Source organism: Oxyura jamaicensis, chromosome 4 (genome assembly GCF_011077185.1).
Source record: "Oxyura jamaicensis isolate SHBP4307 breed ruddy duck chromosome 4, BPBGC_Ojam_1.0, whole genome shotgun sequence".
In the NCBI taxonomy this organism is placed as follows: Eukaryota; Metazoa; Chordata; class Aves; order Anseriformes; family Anatidae; genus Oxyura; species Oxyura jamaicensis.
Window position 1 is genome coordinate 9,611,618 of NC_048896.1, and position 27,478 is coordinate 9,639,095.

General features: G+C 57.4%; 1 protein-coding gene across 9 annotated transcripts in view; it reads left to right on the forward strand.

The window, feature by feature from the left end:
• DLG3 (discs large MAGUK scaffold protein 3) overlaps nucleotides 1-27,478 on the forward strand; it is a 75,495-nt gene that overhangs the window by 5,122 nt on the left and 42,895 nt on the right. For 4 of the 9 annotated variants that reach the window (XM_035324323.1, XM_035324324.1, XM_035324326.1 and 1 more), the window contains exons 3-4: nucleotides 2,608-2,756; nucleotides 4,072-4,224. In XM_035324323.1, the coding sequence (XP_035180214.1) occupies nucleotides 2,608-2,756; nucleotides 4,072-4,224 (302 nt within the window). Of the gene's footprint in view, nucleotides 1-2,607; nucleotides 2,757-4,071; nucleotides 4,225-17,513; nucleotides 17,890-27,478 lie in introns of those variants that run through there. The other 5 variants (XM_035324327.1, XM_035324328.1, XM_035324329.1 and 2 more) reach the window with 2 other exon arrangements.

The following is a 27,478-nucleotide window of genomic DNA, read 5'->3' on the forward strand; positions in this document are numbered from 1 at the left end:
ACACATCCTAAAACATCCTTCTGTCGCTGCTGTGCCCTTTGCTACCTGAACCCCAGCTGCTGATCCCGGTGGACTCCTCTGATGCCTGGTGCCAGCAGCAGTTCCCTCTCCTGGCAAGTGCCTGCAGTGGGCTGGGGGTTCTGAGGCAGCACGGCTGCTCCCCAGGACATCCTCCCTGCACCCCAGGCTCCTCACCAGCCTGGCTGCCTGAGCCCACGTTCCTGCAGCAGACGGGGGCCAAAGGAGGCCGCCAGCAGCGGTGCACCCCTGCGACGGGGCCGTTCAAATCCTGTTTTCATTTGTGAGGAGCTGTGTGCATTCCAAGGGTAATCCGCGCAGTGAGGAGCTCGTGGTATCCCGTTACGCAATGACTGTTTTTATGAGCGGGGGGAGAGATGTTTGTGCACTAAAACAAAGTCCCGACTGTCTGGCTACGTGATGAGCGCTCGCTGTGACCTCGTGGCTGATTAATGATGGCTTTGGGGGCTGCCGGTGGTGTTTTTGGCACCAGAGGGGCTGTGGAGGAGATGCACCTGATGCGCGGCGGGTGGCCCTGGGGACTCCAGCCCCTCCTGATGTTGCCAGCTGCCTGGTTTCTAACGGGGCACAGAACAGAGCCTGGTGGTGATGCAGCCTGAGGCAGAAGCTCCAGAAGTATTCCTAAACCTGGGCAGTGAGATGGTGCTGCCCGGACAAGGGCTTCCCAGCAGGCACAAAGCTGCGCAGCGGGTGGAGTGGATTTATAGCAGCTTTTCCCCCGCAGCCGGGAGGTAACCAGGAAGTGCCCAGGAGCAGGGCGATGGAGGATCGATGCTGCTCTTCTCATCTGCAACGTGGACGTGCTGCTGCAGCCAACGGGCACGTGGTGAAGCGGGGGAGAGGATGGGGACTTCTGCATGGGGTGGAATCCTGCTTTGTGAATCCCTCCTTGGCAAACAGCCCTGGACAGTGCTCAGCATGTCCCTGCCTACAGGCTAGTGCACCTGTTTTGTTGTTTTATTATTACCGTTATTTATTTCCCTGGGGTCCTGCGCAGGCCTGGGCGCTGGGATAGCTCTTCTGAGCACTCCCCAGCCCTGTGCTGAGCACTGGTGCTGGGCTTTGCCTGGGGTTTGCTCTACCCATGGGAGAGGCATGCACAGAGCAGGCTTTGCTTTGGCTGAGGCAGATTTCTGCATTACACGAGCACGTGCGCTGTTGCGCAAAGCCTGGGGACAGCAAGGCAAGAGGTTCTCAGCACTCCTGATACTTTCTAAGCTCAAGGGGGTGAATTTAGGTTATTATTGTGCCCAGTCTTGCTCCCTGTACAGCCCTCTGCTCACATTTTCTCCACTGTGACAAACAGCCCTCTTTTCCTGCTCCTGTTTCCTGCCTTTTGACTTTTGGCCATCCGCATCTCCCCCCTCTTCCCATGGCAGCAGGGTTTCTTGCAGGGGACCCTTGCCAAGCACCAGGTTTCCTTTGGAATTTTTATTAAACATGCATTCAGTAAGTACCCCTTGAGCCGAGGGCTTTTGGCTGCCCTCAGGGTTGCTTGCAGAACTGGTGCTCTCCACGCTCCTCTGCAGTGGACTCAGAAAATGATTTTGGTTTTCCTGCTGTGGCTTTTCCCCCTCCAAGTGCTTGTTTACACTGCAGTCACTTTTTGGCCCTGCAGCCTTCTACCGGCTTCCTGTCTCCCATGTGCCTGAAGGGATTTATTACTTTTTCATGCCTCGTACTAGGCATTTACCAAACTCTCTTGGCTGACCCCTTGGAGCTTTACATTTAACCTGGCAGCCTTTACCATCCTTTCTGCTTTTCTCATTTGGACACAGCTTAAGCCATTTAGGAAAATGTCTTCTCACTTTTAATAGCCTCCCTCCCCTGCGGTCCAGCCGTGCTTTCCTCCGTTTTGCCTTTACAACATCCTCCGGGCCGGCGCTGCGCATTGGCTCTGATGTCTCGGTGTGGTGCCCCTAAATAGGCTCGCTGCTCCCCACCCTCTGTTACCCCTTTCGGTTTCTTTTTAAAGAGCTTCTCACTTTTTGTGCAGTTCCCCTTCTGAAATCAAACACTTATGCCATACCCATGTGAGCTTTGGCTCTTCCTACAGAGATTCTGAATCTTGTGGTCGGGGCCCAGCCGGGCTCTGGAGCAGCCTGGGCGTGAGGAGCGGGGCCTGCTGAGCACAGCAGGGGCTTCAGTGGGAAGGAGCAAGGACCAGTGCAGCCCTGCTGCTTCCTGCAGCCCCCTGTGGGTGGCCAGGAGAGACTAAAACACTCCTGGCAGGGGCAGGAGGGGGTCCAGGCACCCACATCCTCTCTGGAGCCACTGTGTTTTATAGCAACAGGCTCCTGTCCCCGGAGGCCAGGGTGAGGATTTCTGCTTGTGGCATTCTGGTTGCGTCGTGCCAGGTGGCAAGAGGGAATTTATCAGGGAAGGAGCAGGAGGTAACGCAGAAGCAGCTGTCAGCTTCAGAGCTTGTAGGTCCTGAGCCTGGTGTCTGGTGCCCTGTGACCGCACTCTGGGGGCAGAACCAGTGGGCACAGACACAGCACCCCTTGCCGGATGCTGACATCAGGCCGCCTGCCCAGTCCCGTGAACACTTCTCACACTGTTTTGCAGATATCCACGAATTCTACGACTTCACGCTGCGCTCTGCACCCCTGCAGCCTCCCGGCCCGGACACACGTTGCAGCACAGCCCGGCAGCAGCATGGGGCCGGCAAGCCCGGCTCCTCAGACACCCCCAGAGAGCCCCAAAATCTCCCCGAGGTAAGAGCCCCTCCAGCACGATGCTGTGGGGCCGGACTCTGCACCCCTGCACCACAGGACAGGCTGGGCACCGGCTCCCATGCCCACAGCGTGCAGGCAGCTGATGCCTGCTGAGCACCACAGCCCAGCCAGCTCACGCCACAGAGTGTTTCCACACCTCCTCTGTTGTATCTTGCCTCAATAATTAGGCAACATCTCCGGTTCAGAAGTGTTAATTGAATTATTCCTAATGCAAGGGGCTTTAGCTCCAGCTCTGCTTCCTGTTCTGATGTGTTCTCCCATGGACACGTTGGGACTGTCTGATCCAGCTGCCTCGCAGGCTGCTTTTGATGAGTGAAGTTGGATGGGCCTTTTAAGTTTTTTTTTTTTTTTTTTTTTTTTTTTTTTTCAGGATTTTTTCTAGCTCTCAGATAACTTCCATGTCTCTTGTTTGCATTCTCTTTAATTTCCAACAGCCTTTTAAAAGATAATGGCACCAGGCAGGGAGGCAGCAATTGAGCAGTAGGGTCTGAGTTATCTCAAAGGCACGAAGGCAAATCAAACTGCCTCGTGAGAGCAGGGGCAATTTTGCCTTTCCAGGCCCTGCTCCCCACGCAGCTCTGCTCTGCTGATTGCTGCCTCGCACCTTGCTGAGGGATGCTCTGGGATGCCTCTGTGCTGGGCATATAGGAACGTTTGTGAGTCATTTGATGATCAACAGCAAGAACAGGGGGAACAAAAATACCAACAATCAGTGCAGGAGATATCCATCCCTCTGACTCAGGAACCATTTTAGCCCCGTTTTTTCTTGAGCCCTTCACATTGATGGTATTCTCTTTAAAGGCAAAACTCCAGATGTAGCCTATTGTTAGGGATTGGTTTTCAGTGGAATTATACCTTATTTCTGGAGCAACAGGCAGTGAGATCCCGTTTTGTTCTCATGGGTCTCTTGCAGCCCCATTCTCTGCAGACAGGCCCGCCCGTCAGGCCCTGAGGGACGTGATGGTCAATAAGGGCATTTAAAAATCCATGTGGAAGCAAGTGGGAAGCCTGCACTGAGTGAGCTGCAGAGCAAAGCAGCGAGGTTTCGCTTTGCCCAAACACAGCCCGAGCACATGGACACCATCAAATCCCTTCTCCAAAAATATATATATTGATGATCCATGTTGGTGGAACATCCGTGCAGAAGAAAAGCAGCAGGGAGCTGCCCCTGCCCAGCTGCACGATGCAGCCCTGGTGTCCCCTGCAGTGACCCCGATGCCTGTCCAGAAGCAGTGGGGGAGATGTGGGTGCATCCAGCCCGCCCTACCCACCTGTGTCCCGCACCTCGTTTCAGGAGCCGGCCGAGGACGGTGAGCGGAGGCTGCCCGTGGCCACCTGCGGCACGCCGGGGACCCCTCCGCGGCTGGTGAGGGTGACGGCCCGCAGGACGGAGGCACCGACCAGTGTCTGCAGCCTGGTGCTGGGCTCCCGCAGCGCCCTGCCCCAGGTGAGCCCCCGCACCGCGTCCCACCCGGCCGGCGGCTGCCACCGCGGGGACAGCACCGGGGCCGCGTGCCCCTAGCACCGCGGGACGGTGCCGGGGAGGTGCTCCCCTTGCCGGGGCTGGCGGTGTTTCCTCGGGCAGTTCCCATCGTGCTGGTGGTGCTCAGGCTGGGAAACGTAGCGGCGACCCGCGCCTGGCCGCACAGCTCCAAAAACATCCCTTTGTGCTAGCGCTAGCGTGGTCCAGTGGCAGCCCTCCGGGTTCAGAGGGCAGATGGATAGGGCAAGGGGATAGAAGCTGCGTGGGATGGAAATCCACCCCGCCCTGTCTCTCTTGGCTCCCAGCTCTGGCACTCTCCCACCTTGCAGATTTCCAAATTTTTCTCCGAGATCTTAAATGGCAGGTCCATTCCTCAGCATACCAGGAGCTTTTCTCCGCTGTCTATTTACCTGCAAACGCCGTCTGTTTGGATGTGCATCGTAAATCTCAGCTTCCTCCTGGTGCGAGTACATCGTCTGGGCTACGCATCTGATGCTAGTTTTAGGGACGAGTGAAGGGCAAAATGCTCTCGGAGCCTTTTGGGAGGGATGGAGTGGCCGTGATGGATGGAGTTCACCGCAGATTTAAAATAACACGAAAACGTTGTTTTTCTTGGCATGGTTTGAAACAATGCTTATTTGCTAGGTCGGATTCGTCCAAAATATTTTAAAGATGAAAATTGCACTGCTTCTTTTCTCACCTTTTTAAATGTTTCCCTTCTTGTTCTAGACTACAATAAAATGGGTAGTGCCCCATTTTTTCCTTACTGTTTAATTTCTCCTTTTCCTCTTTCTCCTCTCTATGTTCTTAAGCATTCACCAAGTCTTTACCAGTGGTGGGAGGGTGGGACTGGGGTTGGATGAAGACAACAGGAGGATGGGACTGGTGAGGATCAGCTCGGACGCCGGTCGGCAGCGGGAGGGAACAAAGGAGAGGTGCAGGGGACAAAGCTAGGAGCCTCCCTCACAGAGGCACTGGGCTCAGAGAGAGGGAATGGGCCAAATGGTGGCTCTGAAAAGAAGTGTTTTTACAGATTTTGGGAAAGGGTTGCTTTGGAAAAGAGCATATTTTTAAAATTAAGCCACTGGAGTAAATTCCTGGGCTGCACCTGCGGACATGAGGCAGGCCCAGGGCAAAAACCCACAAGGGGCAGGAGCCTGATCAGTCACCGGTCAGCCTGCAGATTTCAGGGATTTTCCTCCTCAGTGTCCCAGGCTGTGTAGTTCAGGTCTCTTGCATCCAGCCCCACGTCTGCCTGAGTTGCAGTGTTCCCTTCAGTAAACGACACCTCGCCTCAATTTTGAGACTTCACACGATGGGGAATCTGCTGTGGGGAATCTATAGCCTGGTTGTCCTGGTGGTTATTTATCTTTTCCATTAAAAATCTGCACTTTGCTGCCAGCCTGGATTTCTCTTGCTTTAGCTCCCAGCCCCAGGAGATTTTGCTGCCTTTGTTTGCTAGGATAAAGGGCCGCTGCAATCAGAAATGTTCCCAACATGTAGGTATTTATAGATGCGTCTGAGTTCCCTCTTAACTTTCCCTTAGATAAACTAAACAGATTGGCTTCTTCACTCTCTCAGTGTGAGGCAGGTTGTTCCAGCCCTGAAATAATTCCTGTCATTCTTTTCTGAAGCTTTGTTATTTTCAGCCTCCTCCTTTCCTATCCTGTATCCGTACGGGTCAGGAGCTGGTGCTGGGTGCTGGTGCCTCCAGCCAAGGACCTCTCACCTGCAGCCTCTTCCGTCCCAGAGGATTCCCACGTGCAGAGCAGGGACCTGGAGGAATAAACCTTTGGGAAGGTGGCCTTCGGTGCTGGGCTTGGCCACTACTCAGCTTGTAGTCCTGCCTGAAACTCAGCTTTATGGAAACTGGGGCCAAGCTGTGCTGGAGAGCCACAGGCTCGAGAGCTGCTCCTCTCTGGGCACTGCTGAGCCAGGATGCGGGTGATTTGATGTGGAGGTGAGCCCATCCCCTCAGATGCCATCGTTGGAACGAGCTGGTCACTGAAAGCATGCTTTGTCCTGGTGGAGCAGGACAGCAGCAGGCCCCGTGTGAGTGACCCAGACCACGAAGCGAGGGCAGCAGTGCCTGGGGGCTGCTGGACCGCAGCGCGGGCTCCTGCTTCACATCCGCGCCTTCGTGCTGAGGATGTCTCAGCTCCTGCCCAGCACCGCCTTGGGTCTCGGCTGCACAGCCCCGGTGTGCAGGATGCCTTCGAGCTGGCAAACCCCCTGCACCACGCTCCTGCCCTGCTCCTCAGTGACTTCCTGTTCCCCAGCTTTTGGTGTGAGCTTTTTGCCACAGACATTTCCAAAGCGGGCTGCAGGAAAACACTTAAGTTGGCAAAGGGCATTCAGAAGAACCAGGGAAGCTGTTACAATAGGTGATGTTTGATGGTAGGGCACGTGGGCACCAGCTGCAGGGCAGAGCAGCTGCACCCCGGTGCTATCAGCCCAGGAGCAAGAGCTGTAGCGGACACCCTGCCACTGATAACAGACGGAGAGATTAACTGGCTTGTCCTGCCTGAAGTAAGTGCCATTCTCTTATCGCATCCATCAGTGTAAATAAGTTTTCTGTTGTCCTGGCTTTGTCCTCTCCCCTGCCTGCAGCTCCCCCCGGCAGTGATGGCAGAGCAAAAGCCACCATAACATGCTTTAGCCGGGAAGACGCTCATGAAACAAATTGCCTGTCTGCACAAATGCTTCCAGGAACAGGAAATTTTCTGTCTGCTGGCAAGGCTGCGCGTGCACTCGGAGTAGCCCTGCAGCGTGCAAATGGCTGCTGCTCAGGAAGCGGGACCGGCACGTACAGCACCGACGTGTTTCCTGACGGTGAGGCTCAGGGCACTGAAAGCATCCCTCAGTGGCAAAGTGGATGTTCAGCCTGCTAAGGGACCCAGCCAGCTGAAATGCCCTGCTGAAGCCCTCAGAGGCACAATCACGCATGAGCTGAGGGCTTCATGGGGTTTTACCAGCCAAATCCTCCATTTCAACCTTTCTCTGAGCTCCGTGGTTGCTTTAGCAGGGCTCCTCAGGGCTTGCGTGTGCCCGCAGGGGGAAGACCCATAAAGCTGCTCCTGCGGCCGGTGCTGCTCGCCTGCGCCCGGAGGGTGGCAGGAAGGCTTCATCCCTCTGAAAACCCCATCCTCATCCCCCCCTCCGGGGAGCTGAGAGCAGCCAGCTGGAGAGATGAATTCAAGAGGAACAATACCGCTGATGAGCAGAAACTCTGCGCCTGCGAGGAAGCGCTGCTCTTCCCCTGCCATCCCCTCCTGCCTCCCGGCGCAGCTCCGGAGCTGCTCTGACTTCATCTCTGTCAGGGTGCCAGCGCGGTGCCGCCCCTCCTGCAGCCGCCTGCCCTGCATCCATCCTTCCTTCCCCGCATCGCTGAGCGCCGCAGCTCTGTCCTTGCTCATCCCAACAGCCACCGCTGAGCACCAGCAGATCTTAGCGTGACGGGGAGAGGGAGCACACGGGAGAGGCTGCTTCAGTAAACAGACATGCCTTGTGTGCTTCTGCGGTGCCAGGGGATGGGAAACTCACTGGTAGAGCGTGCTGCTGCTCCCCCAGGCTGGGGTGCAGGGGCTGCTGCGGAGCGTGCCTGCGGTGTGCTGGGTGCAGCTGTGCTTTACCCCTGCTGGGCTGAGGCCAAAAACATCCCCTTCCCTCCTTACGTCCCAGGGAGGACGTGGCCCAGCTCTGCAGAAATGCCCCTGCCGGCTGTTAGGAGCCCTCCCTGGTGCCGTTGTCACTGCAGAAGAGGCATCTGTCCGCTCTGACCTGCGGCTCGGGTGCCAAAAAGGTTCCTGGAGCTCCCCAGGGGCTTTGGCAGAGAAAGGCAGGCTGTGCCGCCTGCATGGCGACCGGCTGTCTGGTTCCCCTGGCCTTCTCTTGAGTGCTTTTTCCTGCCTCCCCATTTCCCTTTGGCCAAAGATAAGGATGTTCCCGTGCTCTGCGCCGTTGCTGGCAGGCGCAGCTGCTGCTGCAGTGGCTCAGGGCACCTGCAGGGCTGGGGTGAGACCAGCAGGTGCTGTGGCTGCAGAAAAGCCCACTGCAAGCTCCCCGCTGCCATGGCTCTAGCCCTACAGCTCTTAATTTCCTCTGCAAGGTGTGCAGAGGGAAAGGGAGACAGGCTGCCCGGCTCCGGCCAGGGCATGCTGGAGCATCAGGTCAGAGAAGCAGGTCCTGAACGCAGGTGGGTGTCTGACAATTAATGGGGCCCTTCCCTGTAGCGTTCCCCATGCACTTCTGAGAATACATAGAATTTTAGGAGAAGCAGAGAAGAAAAGCAGCAGCCCAGAGGCCCCGGAGGTGAGCTTTGGGTTCTGAACTTTTTCTCCAGCAGTTCTGTGGTTCAGCATTGCAGACGCAGCCTTGGAAGCCAAAGCACTGAGGCCAGGAGGATGTCTGCCTGCTGTAACTCGCTCCAGCTGGGCCGTCCGTCAGCCTGTGCAGCACGGGCACCCGGCTGGGCATCTGGCTGCCTGTGTCGCGAGGATGCTGCTGTGCAAAGGGGACTTCAGCGAGCGCTGTGTCAGTGAGAGCTGTCACTTCAGTGGACGTTTTGGGGTTGAATGGCCTCGGCTTTACTAGAGGCTCTTGCTATTCCTGCTGCTGAGATGAACAAGGAGATGTGTAGACCTCAGTTCTCCCAACAGCTCCAGTGAAGGATGAAAAAGTTGGTGGAGCCACCAGCCTGTCAACCAAAGGGTCATGCGCAGCCACCTGTTCCTACTCTGTTTGGGGACTTTGTCTGAAACCAAAGGCTATTTCTGCAAAAAGGAAGATCCTCATCAGGCTCCGAGGCTTTTCTGGCTCCACAGCATCGGAAAGCCCTGCTGGAGAAGGGGCTGTTGGTCTGTACGTTCGTTCAAGTCATTGTCACTGATTCGGAGTTATTTGTTTGTGACGGTGCAAGCATGTGCGGTGGTGGGGACTGTCCCACAGATGGCCACCCAGACAAGCCTGGAGTCCTTCCTCCTTTCACATTCACGTTCCAGCTTCATTTACCCCCTTCTAGTGCACGTCTGCTGTCCCAGAGGAGCAGGGCTGCTGTGGTTATTTGTACACCGAGGTTCACACTTTTCCAGGGTTTAATGCAGAGCTCTGAAAGCAAGAACTGAGACCGTTCGCTGGCATCTTGGTGGGATGGGGACTAAACACAGGTCCCCACGGTGCAGGAGGTGATGCTGTGGGGTGAATGACCGCGTTACTGCTGGAGCCCACCTCCCGCAGCACAAAGCAGCCAGGAGCTTGGAAGGGATCCCGGTGCTGCTGTGCCGCCTCCTTGCCCCCACCCTGCTTTGCTCTGCCGCCCTCCTGCTCGCTTCTGCCTGCTCCCCCGCCAAGCCCCAGGTGCACGCACATCGTGCCTTGCAGCGGTGGCTTTTGTGCCAGAGTAATTTGGATTATAGGACAGGTGCTTGCACAATGGAGCAAAATCCTGCTCCGAGGCAGGCGCAGGGGGTCCGTGACCCACAGAGGAGCCTGCAGCGGGGGCTATGCCACCTCGCTCCCCCTCGCAGCCTCCCCAGTCTCTCAGGAGGCTGATGACAAATCTCCTGGGTGCCTTTCTGCAAAACAAACAGGCTCTCCTCTCCATTTTTTTTAGAGGAACAAACCAAGCTTGAACGCGGAGCCTGGCAGGCCAGCTGCTTTCTATCTGGAACGCTGGAGCTGGGGGAACGTCGCTGCATCTTAATGGCGTCGGGCTGGACGGAAATCAGGATTCTGGTGGCAGAGGCAGCACCAGCACTGTTATAAATAGAGCAGCCATGATAACTGCTCGTGAGGGTTTTTAGTCTTTAGGATTTGGAGGATCAGCACTGAGCTATGCTGAAAGATCCATTATCCTTGGCTTTTGTAGGAATTAGGGGAATCTGCAGGGGAACGAGGGCAGTGGATGAGTGCAGGTTTGGGAATTGTCCCTCGTGAGCCTGGGTGTGAACCTGTTTTAAAGGAGCTCTGTGACATGCTGCTGCCTCTGGCTTTGCTCTGCTTGCTCTGAGGCAGTTGGACCATGTGTGGCTGCGGTGACACGAGCGTTACGGTCAACCCAGTGCTCTGCTGGGGGGAAGCAAGGATTCACTCTGACGCCCATAGTAGCCATGCAGCCTGCACGCACACAGCGCCGTGCGAGAACTTGGCTGGCGTCGCGCCTAAGAAATGATTCCAAACACTGAGATTCAGGCAAAGGACCTCTGCGTTCTGTGGCCTAGATAGCTGTTGGAGCTGGCACTGCCCTGGCGTGCCGGTGCCCAAAGCAGTGGCCTGCAGAGCATCGTGCCTGGCCGGCATTGCTTCCCCAGCCCCACAGCCAGGCGCTCATCTGCGCGTGTCCAGAGCAGGGCTTGGGGCTGCCAGGACCACGGCAGTGTCCTGCCAGACACCTCCCCGCTTTTCAAGGTAATTCTGAGAGCAGGTCACTTCGCAGCCAGGTTCCAGCAGGCTGCGGGAGGGTTTGCAGAGAGGAACTGAGGGGGAACTGCACTGCGGTGCTGGGGGAGGCATAGGCTGGTCCTGGGGATGGTTTCACTGCTGAAACCAGGGTGAGCTATGCCTGCTGCGCCATGGGCATGCTGCAGCCCCCTGTTGTGCTCTCAGGTCTCTCTCCCTGGGCCAGTTGTGTCGCCGTGTCCCACCCCGCAGTGGCAGATTTTGCAAGCTGAGTCTCGCGTGGTGTTCTTGCAGGGAGACTTTGTGTGTGTCAGCGTTGTGCTGCTGCAGGAGAGCACCCACGGCACTGCCTTGGTGCACAACAAGAGTGGGGTGACGAAACCACTCTCCCCATTGCCTGCCCTTGCTATGCCGTGGCTTGGTGGCAGAGCACATGGTTCGGCTTCCCTCCAGGTGAAACTGAGCCCGTCTGTGATGTCCCACTGATGGCCAGACCCTGGGACCTGACCGGTGTGCGTCCAAACCAAGCCTCAAGCCATGGTGGGGGCAGTGACACCGTTACCCCTCCAGGTCTCCTGTCACCCCAGGCTTGTGCCACTGGCATGTCAGCCCTGTAGGTGTGTCTGTGCCTCTGTCAGGCCGAGGTGAGCGTCCTGCCTGCCCCGCGGGTGGGCGCACACCTGAAGGTCACCTCAGGGCTTGGGAAACGCAGCTTTCCCAGCTCGCCGTGCAGGCGTCGGAGGGAAAGGGCTGGCGGTGACACTGCGCCTTTAAGAGAGGGCCGTGAGTCGGCTGCGGCCCTGCGGCACGCCCGCTGATTGGCCGAGCGGGGGGCAGGCGGGCGCGGGGCGGGGGCAGCCATTCAGAAATTCCGAGCAGCGCTTTCTCCCTTAAAGGGGACGCGGCAGTGTGCAGAGGGGAGGCCAGCGCCGAGGGGGCGGCCACCTCGCGTCCGTGGAGGGTGGCTCCGGGGGCTCTGGGTCTCCCCAGGGACATCAGCAGGCTGCTGCTCCGGGGCGGGGGTGGTCCTGCTTGAGGGGTCACCGTGACCCCCTGGTTTCAGGGAGCTGCAGGAGGGGGGGGGTTGTGGTCCGGGAGGGGCAGGTTGGAGCAGGGCTGCCCGTTCCAAAGAGAGAAGTGAGGACACACAGAGCTCCCTTCTCGTCCTCCCGTGCAGGGTGGGAACAGACCTGGCTCCCTGTGCCCTGAGTGGGTGGAAAAGTCCCTCTGGGCAACTCTGTGTTGTCCTGGCTCTGAGCAGAGCGGTGCCAAGCCCTTGCGAGTCTTGGGGTCCTATGCAAGGAGTCATAAATTTCCCTCCTGCAAGGAGACAGAAGGTTTCAAAGTACCTCCTTTCTCTGCCTCTGGCTCTGAGTTGTGAAGTTGTGCCCTCGCCACATTCTCAAACTTTCCCCCTGCTCCATCAGCCCCAAGTGTGCTCTGTGTAAGAGGAAGCAAGGCGTGCGCAAGGACTGGGCACCCACGAGGCGTGGCAGGGCTGTAATTGCCGTGCCAATGCAGCAACTGAGACCTGTTAATGTTTAATCTGGGGTAAGGGCCTTTTCCCTGTATTTTATGGGCTTCCAGCTGTGCCTTTGGTGCTTAAAACCACATTTTGCTCTGACACGTCATTTCCCCAGTGGACATGCGCTGCAGAACCCCCTAAAGCCCTCTCCCCTGTGCTAGGAGCAAGAGCGTGGCAGGCAGGAGGCTCTGTCCCAAGTAGCTGGGGACAGTGACTGTGGGTGCCGCGAGGCCCTCGGTAAATCCACAACACCTGCAACTGCCTACTATTAAATAGAGCCCTGGGCTCTCCTCCACGTGGAGGGAGCTTGGGCTGTGCTCTAGGAACCTGCCGCAAGTCTCTGTGATGAAGCTGCGGTGCTCTGCTCCTCTGCCCCACACGCTGGGGAAGAGGTTTTGCTTGCTGGAATTGCAACTGCTGTGAGTAGATCTTGGTGTTTACTGAAGAACCTTGTGCAGTTGCTGCCACTAGTGAGGATACAGGAACCGTGGCACTGGGCAACATATCAGGGATCATTAATAGAATGAAAGTGGTTTTGCCCTGGAGGAGAATAATCTGTTTGGCAACTGCACTGAGCGCTGAGAGCGATTGGTCCCTTGGTATGCCCTGTTATTATCCTAACTGTGCTTTTCCCAGCGTGAACTGCTCCTGGTGGGGTGGGGAAGCAGTCTCAGCAGGAGGTATTTGCTCTCCTGCCCCTTCCTCTCCATGTGGCCGTGCAAACCCTCAATGGCTCACGGGACCCCACCAGCTCCATTGCTACTCTCTGCAGCCCAGGCAGGGAGGTGCTGGAAAGTTTCATTTGACAATCCACAGACATTGCAAATCCCTGCTGGAACTGGGTCTGGAGCCAATCGGCAGGGCTGGACCAAGTTTGTTTGGTTCTTCCTTTGCTTCTTGTCTCCCTGTGGCCTGCTCGCTCCGTGCTCCCTCCCATTGCTCCTTGTCCCCGCTGCTGGCCCTGTGGTTTGGATGTTGGGCAGCTTTCTGCAGGTGTTTGCAGTCCAGAAAGGTACCTCCTATGCAAGACTGTTCCAAGCTTCCTCCTCGTATATTAGAACGGTGAGGCCTTCCCCACCTGCACCCAGGCCCCACGCTAGCACATGGCTTTGGGGCAGTGGCAGCGCACCCCGCTCGCTGTCACGCAGGCACTGCCAGCAACCAAATTGCCCCACCAAGAGCCAACACCGCTTGGGCCAAAGGCATCTTCCATTCCTAGAAAAGCTACAAGTGCTACAAAACCCTCTGAAATGGCTCAAACCCCTTCCTTCAGACTGCCCTTGAAAGGCTGCTGAGGGAAGGATGCACCGTGCCTCACACTTGCCTTCCTCTTCCCGCAGGGCTTCATGTGAGAGGAAGGATGCGCCAACAGGGGCTGAAATGCCGGCAACGCCAGATAAAACCTAGCTCCGCGCCGCCTTCGTGCCGTGTAAATAGCACCATCTCCGGGGATTTCTGGATGCTTTGCAGAAATTAGCACCTGTAAAAAGAGCAGCTGCCAAAGCTGAATTTAAATAAGATGGGCAGGCTTCTGGTGGGAAAGGCTAGAGGATCAGAGAGCGCTTGGTTTCCTTGAAATGCTTCCGTCGGTGAAGGCACCTGTCTGGAAACCAGCTCCCAGCTCCTTTAGCAGTGCTCAGTGCCCAGGTGAGCAGGGCAAGACGCCCACAGCTGCCTGGAAGCGTGGGGCACAGCTCGTGCCCCACAAGACCCAGGTGTGGGCACACTGCTGCAGGCGCTTGTACCCGGGGGTTACGGCAGTGCCGCCCCCAGCAGCTGAGATGCAGACACACACTGAGGGTAGCTTGAGCCAGGCACAGCGTGGAGGCAGCTGGCAGCCAGCACTGGCCTCCTTGTAAGCCTGAGAACATGTCTCAAGCCCCACACGGTGTTAGAGAGTGCTGCAAGCAGGCAGCAACAACCAGGGAATTTTCGCCTTTTAATTGGGGCTAGCAGACAGCACATGCGGCTCACTGTAAATGAGGAATTAAACAGCTTTCCCAGCAGAGGAGCTGAGATGGGATGGGAGGGTTTTCAGGCAGAGAACTGCGAGTGGTGGGAAGCTGGGAAGGACTTTGTGAGAGCAGCAGCAGGTGAGGCTCGAGGGCAGGAGGGAGCTCTCGGTTTGCAGGTGGTGATAGGGCACCCACAGACAAGTGAGTTGGGGGAAGAGTGCCTGTTGCATGCACGGCTCTCCTGTCTGCAGGGGTGCCAGAGACTGACCAGGGAAAGCACCAGAGACCTTCCTTGTGAAGGGAACATTTCAGTCTGCCATGGGGGAAAAAATCAAAAGTTTATCTTGTTTATTCAGCTCCTTATTAAAGTGTTTTTCCCTAACAGGTCTTGTCCTTTGCTTTTGCGCTTCCTCCTCAAAGTGAAAGCCCCTATCCCAACCCATCCTCACTGCAGGGCTGAGTGAAGGGAGACATGTCTGGAGCGGGGCAGCTGTGAGCAGTCAGGGCTGCAAACACAGCACGTGCCCTGCCCTAGTGCTCTCCTCCTGCCCAGGTCTGCCCCTTCCAGACCTGGCTGTCCCTCCTGGCCATGGCCCAAAGACGGCTTTGGCAGAGGTTCACGGGGGTGGAGGGGGCCCTGGATCCATGGTGAGGCTCTGCAGCCAAACTGGGCCATCTCTAGGGTGGGAACTGTGGTCAGAGGGAGGTGCGCAGCCGGGCCACAGCAGTAATTAGCTATCGTCGTGTTACAGACTCTGGGCATGTCTCTTTGATGCTGACGTGACTCAGATCTCAGTGTCGCAGGGTGGGAGATGGCAGGAGGCCAAGATGGACTTCGTGTCCTTTGATGTTCACAGAGGAGATGCTGACTGCTTGTTTCTACAAGGCTTATTGCTTTGCTGTGGTGCATCACTCCCTTTCCTCAGCTAAATTCCTGCCCCGGTCCCTCTGCTCCTTCCCACCTCTGCCCTCACTGCTGCCAGATGCCCTCTGTCCATCCCGGTCACCCCCGGCTGTCAACGTGCAGCATGTTCCCAGCAGAGGGACATCAGCCCAGCATCCTCCAGCACCACGTGCTCTGGGAGATGGCAAAAGGAGCAGCAGAAGATGTGTAGATTATCCTAATTGCTTGAAGCCTGAAGTGTAAAGTTCTCTATTAATTCCAACACTGCATGCTTTCCTTCCACACAAAAACACTAACAGTTTTTCATTGATGAAAATAACTTGGAACAGCCTCGCTTTGCATGCAGGCATCCAGTCCTTCCTTGCCTTAGTGAGCTCTTGGTGGCTGCAGTGTCCCGTGGCACTGAGCTCCACAGTTCTTTACGTGCAGCTGCTGGTTTCATCTTGCTGCATCTCTTGGTCACTGGGTTGGTGCCACGGTGTGCCCAGGTCCCATAACTGCCTGTATGTCAGTGAGAGCCCCTGGGAGAAGTGAGAGCCACAGGGTGAGCCTCACCTACAGACCTGCATTCTGAGAGCTCAACGGACTTGCTTGTCTAGGGACATGATGACTGCCCGAAACAGAGCCAGGGGAATTTCAGTGTGAGCCTGAGCTGCAGCACAGCTCCGTGTCATTAAGCACAGAGCAGCACATGAGGGTAGCATCTGCAGGACAGAGGTAACTTGAGCAGCCCAGAGGCAAGGAGGTGCAGCTGGTGCTGGAGAGGATGGGCTCTCAAGCGTGGTGCTTGGGGCTTCTGGGACAACGTGGATCTCATGGGGGTGTCTTCTGCCCTCTCCCCTTCACCCAGAAGCAAGCGTTGCATTTGATTTCTTGGGAACAAACACTGCAGGAGCTCGTCTGTCTGCCTTCGTAAAGTGCATAAGGATTTCTGCACTGGGGATAAAAGAGCTAAAGAAACAAGGTGCAGGCAGGGGCATGCGTTTGTCCCACTTGTGCTTCCTCCACCCAAAAGCCTCACCCGTGAGCTGGGCCAGCCTCATGGAGGCCACTAGGAGCCCATAGAGCCTGAATTGGGGTGTTGAACCACCACATCTTATGGACCAGCTTGCGGACCCCTCCTGCTTGTCTTGTTCCTTTACCTGTGTCCCACATGAGCCCCGATACACCCCTTTCATCCCTCTGCTCTTCTACCCAGTTATGTACTAGTTCTTCAAATACTTATTCCCCCACCCCAGTGTTTAATACAACTGTTAAGGAACAGAAGGCCAGGTCTGGGTTCTCCTAAATGATCAGCTATGCTTTGTTTTTTGTTTTTGTTTGTTTGTTTGTTTGTTCTTGCAGTGGTCTTTCTTTCTGTCCTTCAGTTTGCCTCGGTGACTGTTCTGAACTTCTGTGCCAGAGGCGAGGGGCTGCTGAGGGGTGCTGGGAGTGGTGTCCTCGCCCTGCTGCGCAAGCAGGGATTTGTGCAGCCCCAAACACTGCACTTTCACCATCCCTGATGGCAGTATTTGGAAGGCCCAGCAAAAGCCCTAGTATTTTCTGCACCCCAGGCATGCCTGTGGCTCACCGGGCAATGGTGGCGTCCCCAGGGTGCGGCGCTGGAGCGTGCGGTAACAAAGCAGGGGGAGGCAGGAGCTGAGGTGGGGATGCAGCAGAGCTGCTGCCGGGCTGGTCACCATCGCTCAGGTCTGGATTTTGTACTCCGGGACGGATCATGGCTGGTGTGAAGTGAATCCCTCCGGGTGGGAACCACAGAGCCAGCAGGGCTGATGTGCTGGCAGCACCCATGTGTTCGGAGCTGGGGATGGGGTCGGGGTGAGGGCGGCCGCAGGTGATGCATGACACTGTCGAGCAAAGGTTTTCCCGTTCCTCCTGGATTCCCGCACAGCGCCCCACCGAAGGACGTTTCCCGGGTTTGCTGGTCGCGGGCGGATTTTGGCAGGGCCGCCCGAGGGGAAGAAGCCCCGGTGGGTGCGGGCAGCCCGGCCGCGGCACCCCCTCATCCCCCGCCTCATCCCCACCGGCGCTCCGGGGGCGGTGCGGGGCGGTGCGCGGAGGCTCCGCGGCGCAGATTGGCGGGGAGCGGGGCCGGGGGGGGGGGGTGGAGGGGGCAGAGGATGCTCGGCGCCGCCGCAGGTGCCGCGCTCCGCGCTCCCGAGCCGAACCGGGCCGAGCCGAACCGGGCCGAGCCGAACCGGGCCGAGCCGAACCGGGACGGGCCGAGCCTCCCCATGCAGCCGAGCGCCCCCGAGCCCGAGCTGCGCTGCGGGCGGCGCGACCCCGCGGAGCTGCCAGCGCTGTAACCGCCCCCATCTCGCCTCCCGCGGGGACGGGGGCGAGGAGGCGCCCGGAGTGGGGCGGGGGCCGCTGCCGCCCCCCGAGCATCCCTCCCCGCGCCCTCCCCGCTCCCTCCCCGCTCCCTCCCTCCGTGCGCGCATCGCTCCGCGCCGCCCCCCGCTCCCTCCCTCCCTCCTCCCTCCCTCCCTCCCACCCTGCCGGCTCTATGGTGTAGGGCAGCGATGCACAAGCACCACCACTGCTGCAAGTGCCCCGAGTGCTACGAGGTGACGCGGATGGCGGCCCTGCGGCGCATGGAGCCCCCCTCCTACGGCGAGTGGCAGCACGAGCAGTACGGCTACGGCGGCTACGGCTCGCAGACCCTGCCGGCGCCCGGGGGGGCCGCGCCCGCCGCCCGCGGCAAGGCCAAGCTGGGGCCCCCCGCCCGCGACGCCGCCGCCCTCAAGCCCCCGCCGCCGCCGCCGGGGAAGAGCGCGCCCAAGGTGAACGGCAGCGGCCCGGGCTGGTGGCCCGAGTGCACGTGTTCGAGCCGCGACTGGTACGAGCAGGTACGGGCCAGCCCCGGGGCAACGCTCCCCGGCGGGGGTCGGAGGGGACGGGGCGGGCGGCTGCCGGGGGGCTCCCCGGGGAGAGCGGCGGGGCCGTGCTGGAGCGCGCTGGCACCCACGGGGCGTCGCGGGTGGCTGCCGTGGCGGTGTCTCCAGTTGGCCGTCAGTGTCGCTCGGTCCGGCCGCTGGCATCACTTGGCTTGGCTGCTACCATCGCTCGGGTCGGCTGTCGTGGTCCTGCCTGGCGTAGGGGTCATGCACTGATGCATTCTCCCAGGGGTCTCACCACACACAAGGCAGGTGTCGGGCGTGATGGTTTTCGGCACCCACCCGCCATCCTCGCCGCTTCCAACGCTGCTGCCTGAAGCCCCCGTGGCATCGAGGGCGTCTCATCGCGCTGTGCTTAGCAGGCGTGGGGCACGCTGCCCGCCGGGCAGCCTCGTGGGCTCTTGGTGCCGCTTGCCAGCGCTCCCAAATTGGCACCCACTTTTTCCATTGAGTTGTGGATTCCTCACTCTGCTGCTACATCCCTGCACCCATAGATTATTACGTAACCCTTCTCTGATCGCCGGCATGCTGTGTGCTTTCTGCCCCATTTCACTGCCTCCATTTCTTCCCACACACGTTCATTTTATTAGTGTTCTCCTCCAGGACCCATTCTCAGGCTGTCTCTCTCTTTCTCCTCTAAATGGAGAGACCAGTCTTGTTTTGAACCCACAAGCCAGCTCAGAAAATGGTTGGAGCTGTTTGCAAAGCATTAAAATGGAGGCTAGACCCTGCCTGAAAAACAATTTACCCTGCTTTAAAGAAAGGCATTTCAGTTTGCTTCTTCTGCCTCTTTCATTCATTATCTTCAAACCTCACATGATTTCTTATTGATCCTTCTAATTATTTTTTCAAGATGCTGTAGCAGGCAGACACACGGGAATCAATGAGAATTCTCTCCTCCTTCCCCCTCCGAAAACACAACCCTCTTCTTCCCTTCCCGTGTTTTTCTTCATTACTGTCTGAGTCTGTAGCTCTGGTCAAAATAATCTGATTCCAAGCTGATACGCTCAGAAGATGTTTACAGAAAGCACCCAAAACCCCAGCTACCTTGCTATAAACCTGCTTCTGGTTTCTCTCTGTTTCTCTGCCACTCTTTGCATCAAAATCAGTCTCATCTCTCTCTCGCCTGCTGATTCCTGGCAAGCGGTTTTCATCTTTCCTTTGCTATCTCTTTCCTTCGCTCCATCCAGTGCGGTGAGCTCTGGGAACTGGGTAGGAGCAGGGAACTGGAGCCGGTCTGCTCCCTCCTTTCCTTTCCTCTCCTGCTTGCAGGAAAGGTCCGGCCCAGAGCTGCTGGTGAGATGACTGCAAGCAGGCTGGGAGGGAAGCGATGCCAGCTGCAGCACTGCTGTGGCTGGCTGGGCAGGGGAGCCCCTCGTGCATTGCAGTGGTGGAAGAGAAATCATTGTCTTTGTGGTGCTGCCACAGAGCCCCGGGGCTTGGGCTGGTGGTCTACGTAGGGAATCTCTGCTCAGCCTTAGCCTTTAAAGATGAAAATGAAAACCTCCTCGCTGCATTGCAAGAGACAGAGGATGCCGGTGTGTGAGGCTACGTGAGCATAGCGGGGTCTGCATGTATAATATGACGTGTGTGGTATGTGCACTGTCTGTATCAGAGAAGACAGGATTGCTCCCTGGTGTGTAGCAAATGTATGCAATGAGTAAAGCTTTGCAGCAAATACCTCGGCACTGTTCCCCTTCTGATCCAAGGGTGCAAAGTGTCTGAGCCATCAGGACTCCACGTTCTTCCCGGTCTGGCCGTGGGCAGAGGGACAAAAGGTGGTGAAATGGGAACAGCCGAGCCATGCTCACACCTGGCCGAGGGTTTTGGCTGCAGGGGGGCAGGAGATGTCATGCTCATGGAGAAATTGGCCGGGTGCCGGGTGCGAAGCTGCTGTGCTTTGCTGGAGACGAGGAGGCAGCCCCTCAGACCTCGAGAGCACCGGGGAGAGGCAAGGCTGCCATTGTTCAGGGCTGCCCCTTTAAGCGGTGTCCCTGTCCCTGGAAGCACTTCCAGCAGCAGAGGTGGGAGCAGGCAGAGCGGAGAGGAGGCAGAGCAGGGCCAAGAGGCTTCCCCATCAAAGCGAGGACCTGCTCACCTCCCTGGGAGCTTCGCCACCCCCCATTCAAGCCTTTTTCTCCTCTTCCCTGCATGCAAGCAGAGGAGAGTGCACAGCCAGTGCGTGTGCTGGAGCGGCCGCGTGTGCAGATGCTCTGACACGGGGAACACGCTCACGGTTGTGTGTGGCGGTGTGTGTTGCTGCCATCATGCGTACTCACAGACCCTGTGCACAGCCCCACAGCGTGTGAGCTGTGCCCACACGTGCCCAGCACACAGCACAGTCCCAGCATCAACCCGCACCTCCTCCCACTGCCGGCAGCGCGTCGTTCCTCTCCTTCTGCCTCTCCCCTTCTCCAGGACACAAATTAGCTTGCTCAGGCAATGCCAGTAACTGAGAACCCCTAATCCTGACCACAGGGAGAGAGGAAATCTCTCAGCTCTGGGTTTCTCATTTCTTTTTGCTTCGCTTTTCTTCCCTCCTCCTTTTTCCCTTCGGAGATCTCTTCCATTTCTTCTCCCTTATCTCAGTGTTTATTACTCCGCGTTCCCTGTGCTTGCTGCCATCGCTGCTCTCCATTGTTTCCCTCTCCATCCCTCCATCCAGCCCTGCTCCCTCCCCGTCCCCCCCCGCGCCCGGGGGGGGGCCCCCCCCCCCCCCCCCCCCCCCCCGCCAGACTGGGGTGAGAAGAGGACTCCCCGCTTTGGGGGAGGAATGGCAGCGCGATCCAGGGAAGCATCACTGATGCGCAGCGGCTGGAGGAGCCAAGAGCTCCAAACCCCTCCTCTCCCCGCACAGTGACGCCCACGGCTGCTCAGGAGCGCAGCGCGGAGATGCTCAGCTGTGCTCAAACCCCTTCTCCAGGGCTGCTCCCCGTGCCGGGGTGAGGCAGCCGGCACCTTCCAGGGAAAGGTCCAGCCCTGCGGCTTGTCTCACCTCGGGTCCCCAGTGCCAAGCTGGTGCTGGAGCAGGACCCACTGTGGGGCTCCAGAGGGCCTCGCCAGCCTTGTTCTGCATATTTGGGGTGCCCTGGGCATGCGCACCTGCTCTCTGGGAAGGGAAAAGCTGAAGGCTGCATGGGGTGGGTGGCTGGGAAGTGCCCTCTGCCCCTGGAGGCTGCCCCGGCTCTCCAGGCCCTGCTTGGCCAGAGATGCGCTCCCTGTGGGCACATGGTGATGCTCTGCTGTCCCCCATCCTCCCTCTCCTGGGGCTGGGGGGATGCGGGGTGGCTCAGAGCAGCATTGCAGGGAGCCCCGGACCAGCTCGGGGGCACACCAGGTTTTTGTGGGCCTCCTGGGTGGAGGCGTTTTGTGGCCAGGCAGGTGGAGGAGGGGGAAAGGACCTCGCTGCCTGTCTGGGGCTGCGGATGTGTCACCGAAGGCGGTGTTTTTCCACGCACAAACATTGCTTGTTGTAGTTCCTCCCGTGCACTGGGGAATCACCTGGAGGAGGTGGGCACAGGCTGGGCGGAAGCAGCAGCCCTCGCGCAGCCTCTGGCTGGGCGCAGCAAAGATTTGAGGCTCCTGGGGCGTAGGAAATGGAGGGGGAAAGAGCCTCGGGAGGGAGCTGGCCTTCACCCAGACAGGACGTGGTGGCCAGGCCACCTGAGTGATGGGCAGGCAGGGCTGGAGGGAGAGAGGTGAGTGCTGAGGGGCAGGCGGGGAGCCAAGTGCGGGTGGCTTTGTGGGGAAGGGCTGGAGCCCCAGATGTTCCCTGGGGAGGTGCGAGGGAGGGTGAGAGGAACGGGGTGCCGGGGACATGGAGGCAGTGGAGGTGGTGAGGTTGGCAGGGTGATGTTGCTATGGCTACTCATGTGCTATTCATAGAAGAAATTAGCTAAATCTTTGCACTCGAAGGTGGAGGAGGAGAAAGGAGGAAGGCGTTCTCTGTGTTTGGAGGGAAGGAAGGAGGGAAGGAGAGAAGCCAAAACAGGAAGGGGGGGGGTCAGTTTTCCTCCTGTGCTCTGTGCCTGTGCCACGAGGGAGCATTTGGGGAAAGTGCTGCCGCTGGCCTGCCCAGCACTGGCAGGGTGCAGGGGGACACAGCAGGGATGAGCAGCCCCACGGGACAGCCCCCGCGGTGTCCGTGCAGAGCCCCGTGAGCGGGGCGAGCTCTGCGTCACGCCGGGAGACAGGAGACATCCTTTTAATTAAAGACATCCAATCTGCCAGAGGTATTTTTGGCAACCTAAATGTAGATACAACTGTAGTGAAACTTGCGTTTCGTGCCTGGCTCCCTCACGCTCAGCCAGGCGTTGCGGTGCCTGACCCCGTCCGCCCGCTCGGCCCCACGCTGCAGTTGCTAGCTGTCCCCCGGCCACCTCCGCCACCTCCGGCGTCTGTCCCCGCCTGTCCTCTTGGCAGCCGGAGTCCCTCAGGGTCTTTCCTCTCCACCGCTCCTCATCGCACCCCACTCCCTCGCGAGAGTTTCATTCCCTTCCCACGGACCCGCTTATCACCTCCTCACTCACGATGTGTAAATCTGCGTGTCTGTTCCTAATATATCTCCTTCCATCTGATTTCACCTCTCAGCTTGTTTCTCGGGCATCTCCGTCTGGTGATCCTGCCATCACCACCAACTCGGGTGGCTATAACCAGGCACCGAGCTGCTCTCCTTCCCCCAAACTGTGCTGTGCCACCAGCCTGGCCCCTCACCCCGCAGACCTTTGAGGCAGCTGCTATTTCTGATGATCTGGACCTCCCTTACCTGCCACCCAGCCGTACCATGGTCCAGCCAACACTTTCTCAGGTCATTCCCGGGGTCACCTCCCTCTCTCTGTGTCTCCTGGGAGTGGTATGCCTGAACACCAGCGTGCTGGCTCCTTCTGATCCCCTCAGCCACCCTGAGCATCCCATGTCCTGCTCTCACCCAAGAGCATCAGAGCAGCAGCAGAGCTAATGCCCAAACTGGCTGTGGCAGAGATGTGGCTGCTACTGTAAAGGCAGAGGCTGAAGCCACGCAGGTGGGAGAGATCCCATCAGCACAACGTGGAGGAAGAGGGAAGTACCCGCTGGAAATAGGAAGACGTGGCTGTGCTGTGTTGCTGGGGGAGGAGGAAGAGGAGAGAGCTGTGGTGAGGCAGCCAGGCCAAGAACAGGCAGCTTCCAGCAGGGACGTGGCCAATGTGGAGGAAGTGGCTCCTCACGAGGAACGTGGCGGTGGTAGGAAGACATCAGCCTCCCCTGCCAGAGGGTTCCCCCTGTGCTTTGTGCTTTCAGACGGTCTCTTCCCCCTTGGCCTCGATGTTACTGATTTGGTGGGACCTGCCCCGTCCATTCCTGGCTATCTCTGGGGTAGTAGTGGGGCTCTGCTGGCTGCTCTCAGGGTGTGCTTGAAGCAGGGAGGGGTCTGGGGGGGCTCTGCATGAGAGGCAGACTCTGGGTCATCCCTCCATCCCTCCATCCATCCCTCCATCCATCCCTCCATCCATCCATCCTGGTACCCTGAGTGTGGAAGTGGAAGCGAAGCAGAAGCCATGGCCGTCCCCAGAGAGCCACCTCGCTCGGGTGAGGCCCTCCGCACACAATCTGCCATGATCGGAGGAGCTTCAGCTCCTTCCTTCGCTGCGGATGCTCATTTAGAGAGAGGAAGTGATTAAGACTAATCAGGCCGCAATCAGCCGTGGCTGCGTGCCGGGCGCTGCGGCGCTCAGCCCCGTGCAGGATGCCCTCCCAAGGGGTCCCGGTCTCCAGTTCCCGGAGGAGAGCGGATCCAGCACGGGTCTGCGCTGGGGTGGGGGAGCTGGGTGTGCTGGAGCAGCCCCCGAGGGACAGCGTGTCCCTGGCTCGGCATCCTGGCTGCAATTTGGGAATCAGCTTAACCCTCGCTCTGCCTGTAAGGCGGTGAGAGTGCTGTGAGTGGCACAGGGCGTGCAAGCGCTCGTGGCTGGTTGGAGCACATGCAGACATGGGATGATGTGGGGATCCCTCAAGGGCACTTGTAACTCCAGCAATATGCTATGAGCGTGTATCAGTAATGTGGAGAGAAAAGGCTTTAACAGAGCATTTAACAAGCTCAGAATACCTGAATTTGAAATGCAGTTCACAGTTTCGTCTGCAGAAGCTCATTTGAGCAGGGCTCGCTGAGGGACTGTTCAGGGGTTGTAATTATTTTTGGTGACATGTGGCACTTCAGAGCACCCTGGGACCTGAATACCCTCTTGTTACCTTCATATTAACTGTAATTTAGTTTGAGGCCGTGTTGATGGATCTTGGCTTGCTTTTGCAGCACAGAAACAAGTTTATTGAAATTCTGAACCTAGGCGTGCATTGGAACTTAAAGAAAACAGGGTATTTGAAACCCAAAGAAATCTTTAAAGAACCCAAAAATATTTTTTTATTCACTCTTTCTTCCCCTGTGTATTTGTATTTGTCGGGGGGGGAGGCATGCAAGTTTTTCAGATGATAATAATTCTCCCTCTGCAAAAAGGAATAGAGTCATTTTTATTTGGCAACATCAGGTCAGAAGGAAGCGATTGGAGCCCAGCACCTCTGCAAACTGGGTCACTTATTTTAGCGGTCTGAGCCTGGAACAGGATGTCTAACTTTCAAGCTTGAGCACACTGGCCTTAATGGCTTCTAAATGGAAACTTAAACTCCACAGAGCTCCTGTCTGGGGAAGCTTTCTTCCTTTCCCACTGAGTGAAGGCTTTTTCCAGTCCCTATTTAAGTGTAGTCTTTAAAAAAAAAATGGGGAAAGAAAAGCACCAAAACAAAGATTAAACCCTCAGTAGCTGCTTGTGTTCGCATTAAACTCTGGGCACTTCAATGGCTTTGCCAACGATCCTTGTGACCACGGACCTTTCAAGTTCTGCCGGCGCTCCCCATCTCCAGGATGCCCGTGGTGCTTTGAGCCCGTGCCGAGGCGCAGCACGGGGCAGGGGCTGCTCACGCCACCGAAGTGACCAAGCTGTCCCTGACGCAGCCTGGAGGGGACGTCTGGTGTCACCGCCTGCGCACGGCGCTGGCTGGGAGCCCAGCACGGGAGGGTGGGGAGCAGCCTGCCGGACGGGGCATGCTGCTGGGTGTTATGGCAAAGGCTCAGGGGGAACCAGCACAAAGAGGGACAGCCAGTGGGCAAAACAAAGTGCAAAGAGAGTTATTTTGTCTAGTCTGGTTAAAAGGGAGCTCATCTCTGTACGTGAAATTCTTCAGCCTCCAGAAGGTTTCAGCCTGTTTTCTTTCCCTCATCCCACCCCTTGGCCCATCTGTCTCGCACTGGGGTGGTTGCTGCCCTCTGACACTCCCAAGCAGAGCTCAGCTCTGGCCATGGTTTGGAGAGAAGGCAAAACTAGGTGGTCACAGAGAGCTGGGAGAAGGGGACCAGCGTCTGGCAGCAGTTTGTTACCTGTTCCATTAAGAAGTGGAGGAGTAGGAAGACCAAAGCTTGGATTTGGTATTGAGAGGTAGGAAAAACCCACATGTTATCGTGGAGCCAGCATTCATTCCAGGGTGTGATGTGCTGAGCATCATTTCTTGTTGGGAAGGCTGTGAGGTGGCTTTGGGGAGCCCCTTGCATCAGGTGTCCATCCTGCATTGAGCTTGGAAGCGATACCTGGGTGTCTGTGGAACAACCGTGTCATCTCAGATGCTTTGGGAGATAATGTTTTTGGCAGCGACAGGTTTGGGCTCTCTGTTGGTGCTGGGAAAAGCAGTGTCTGCGTGGAGGGCAGGAATGCCTGGTGCAAAACAGATGAGCGTGTCAGCGCTTATCAGGCTGTGCTGCACCGCCGGGACCTGGGCTCGCTCCTGGGAAGTCTGTGGGTTAGCACGGTGTGACCCCGCTCCCCGCGCATCCCACGCCGACACCGCTCCCTGGCGTCCATCAGTGCCAGGACCTGCGTGCTCACAGCAGGGCCCTGCCCTGCAGCAGCTGTTCTCCACGCTGCACATGCACAGCTTTCACCAAGATTTTACACCCTTAAAAATAAAAAAAAAAATAAAAAACAGCAACAAAAAAAATACAAAGCAGATGGAGCCTGGCGACAAGCAGCCCAGCCTGTCCACCCAGTTCGGATGCCTCTGTTGGGCATCTCCTCACTTGGTCTCTGCCCCTGAGAGCTTTTAAAAGAATGTAAAGACTGAATTCCACTTATCTCCAGAGCCATTTCCTTCTTCGTGTTGCTATTATACCTGAGATGATATAAAGGCAAGGATATTAAAAGGCAGATAGACCTTTCACTCTGATCCAATCTGGGAATGTTGCAAAAATCAAGCAGATAAGTTAGTACTTGGCTTCTTATGCACAAGCTGAGAGTAGCAAATAGTCACTCTGTGTTGTGCATCCCTTTGTGCGTGACACCCAGGGCACGCGGGCCTCCCGCAGGGACCAGCTCTGTGCGTCTAGACATGAATTTGTCAGCTCTGGAGGCTGCCTGCTTCAGCCCTGTTGCTGGTTCAGATGGAGATGGGTTTGTGTGTGGGCACAATCCAGTTGCAGCAGGTCTCAGCGGTCTGCAGCACATTTATTTTGTCTGGAGGAGGTACATAATTCCTGACCTCTGCAGGCCAGCCCCTGTGCCAGATCTGCGGAGGATGTGAACCTGATGCAGATCTTGGGGATATCAGCATGGAGAGAACAGCTTGGGCTTCCAGTTCAGAACCAACCCAGTCCTCGTGGGAATGCTGCAGGATGAGCCTTGCTCCCTCTGTAGCATGCTAACAATCCTCCTCCATTTGCATTTAATTGCAGCTTTTCTTTCAGTTGGAAGTTTTGGAAAATTGTCACGTTTTGCAAATCCTACCTTCGTCCCAGCAGATGATACCAATAGAAACAGAGGCGAAGGGGTGATGCACTAAAAATACTTGGAGCTTGACTGCCCACTGGTGACTGGCACTAGTGCCCCTGGGCTGACAAACCTCTGCCTTCCTCCATCAGGCAGGCACATTTACCAAGCCCTCTGCTAGCCAGGGCAGGAGAGAGATCATCGTTATTTTTTGCTGGGCAGCAGGAACATGCTGGTGAATTAACCATGCCCTCAATTCTATAGGGAAAGGTAGGTAATTTATGCCCTAAGGAGCAGGGGGTTGCCGCATGCAGGGAGGAGAGGGAACAGGGCTGTGCATTCAGGTCACATTCAATGGGGGCTGTCAGATCTCTTCCATCTAAAATGCTTCATCACACTATTGTTATTTACCAAGCCCTGCTGGTGCTTGGCGGTTTACAAGTGAAAAGAGGTCCAAGCCCTGTGGCGTTCACCACACGGCAGCATGACCACCGAAGCCTAGTGGAGCTGGAGGTGCCCTGGCCTCCTTCCACCAGGCAGAAGCTGCACGGATCCTCCAGCTCAGTGTCTGAAGGCTGTGGGGAAGGCGGGACTCAAGGAGGACCTTGGGGAGCGAGGGGGGTCACCACACATATGCGGAGAGATTGATGTAGGCACAAAGCCAGCAAGGCAGAGGACAGCTGTTGGGAAAATCTGGTCAGCAACAGGAGCTGAAGGGAATAGCGTTGAAGGGGGGTGAGTTTTGAAGGTCAGGATTC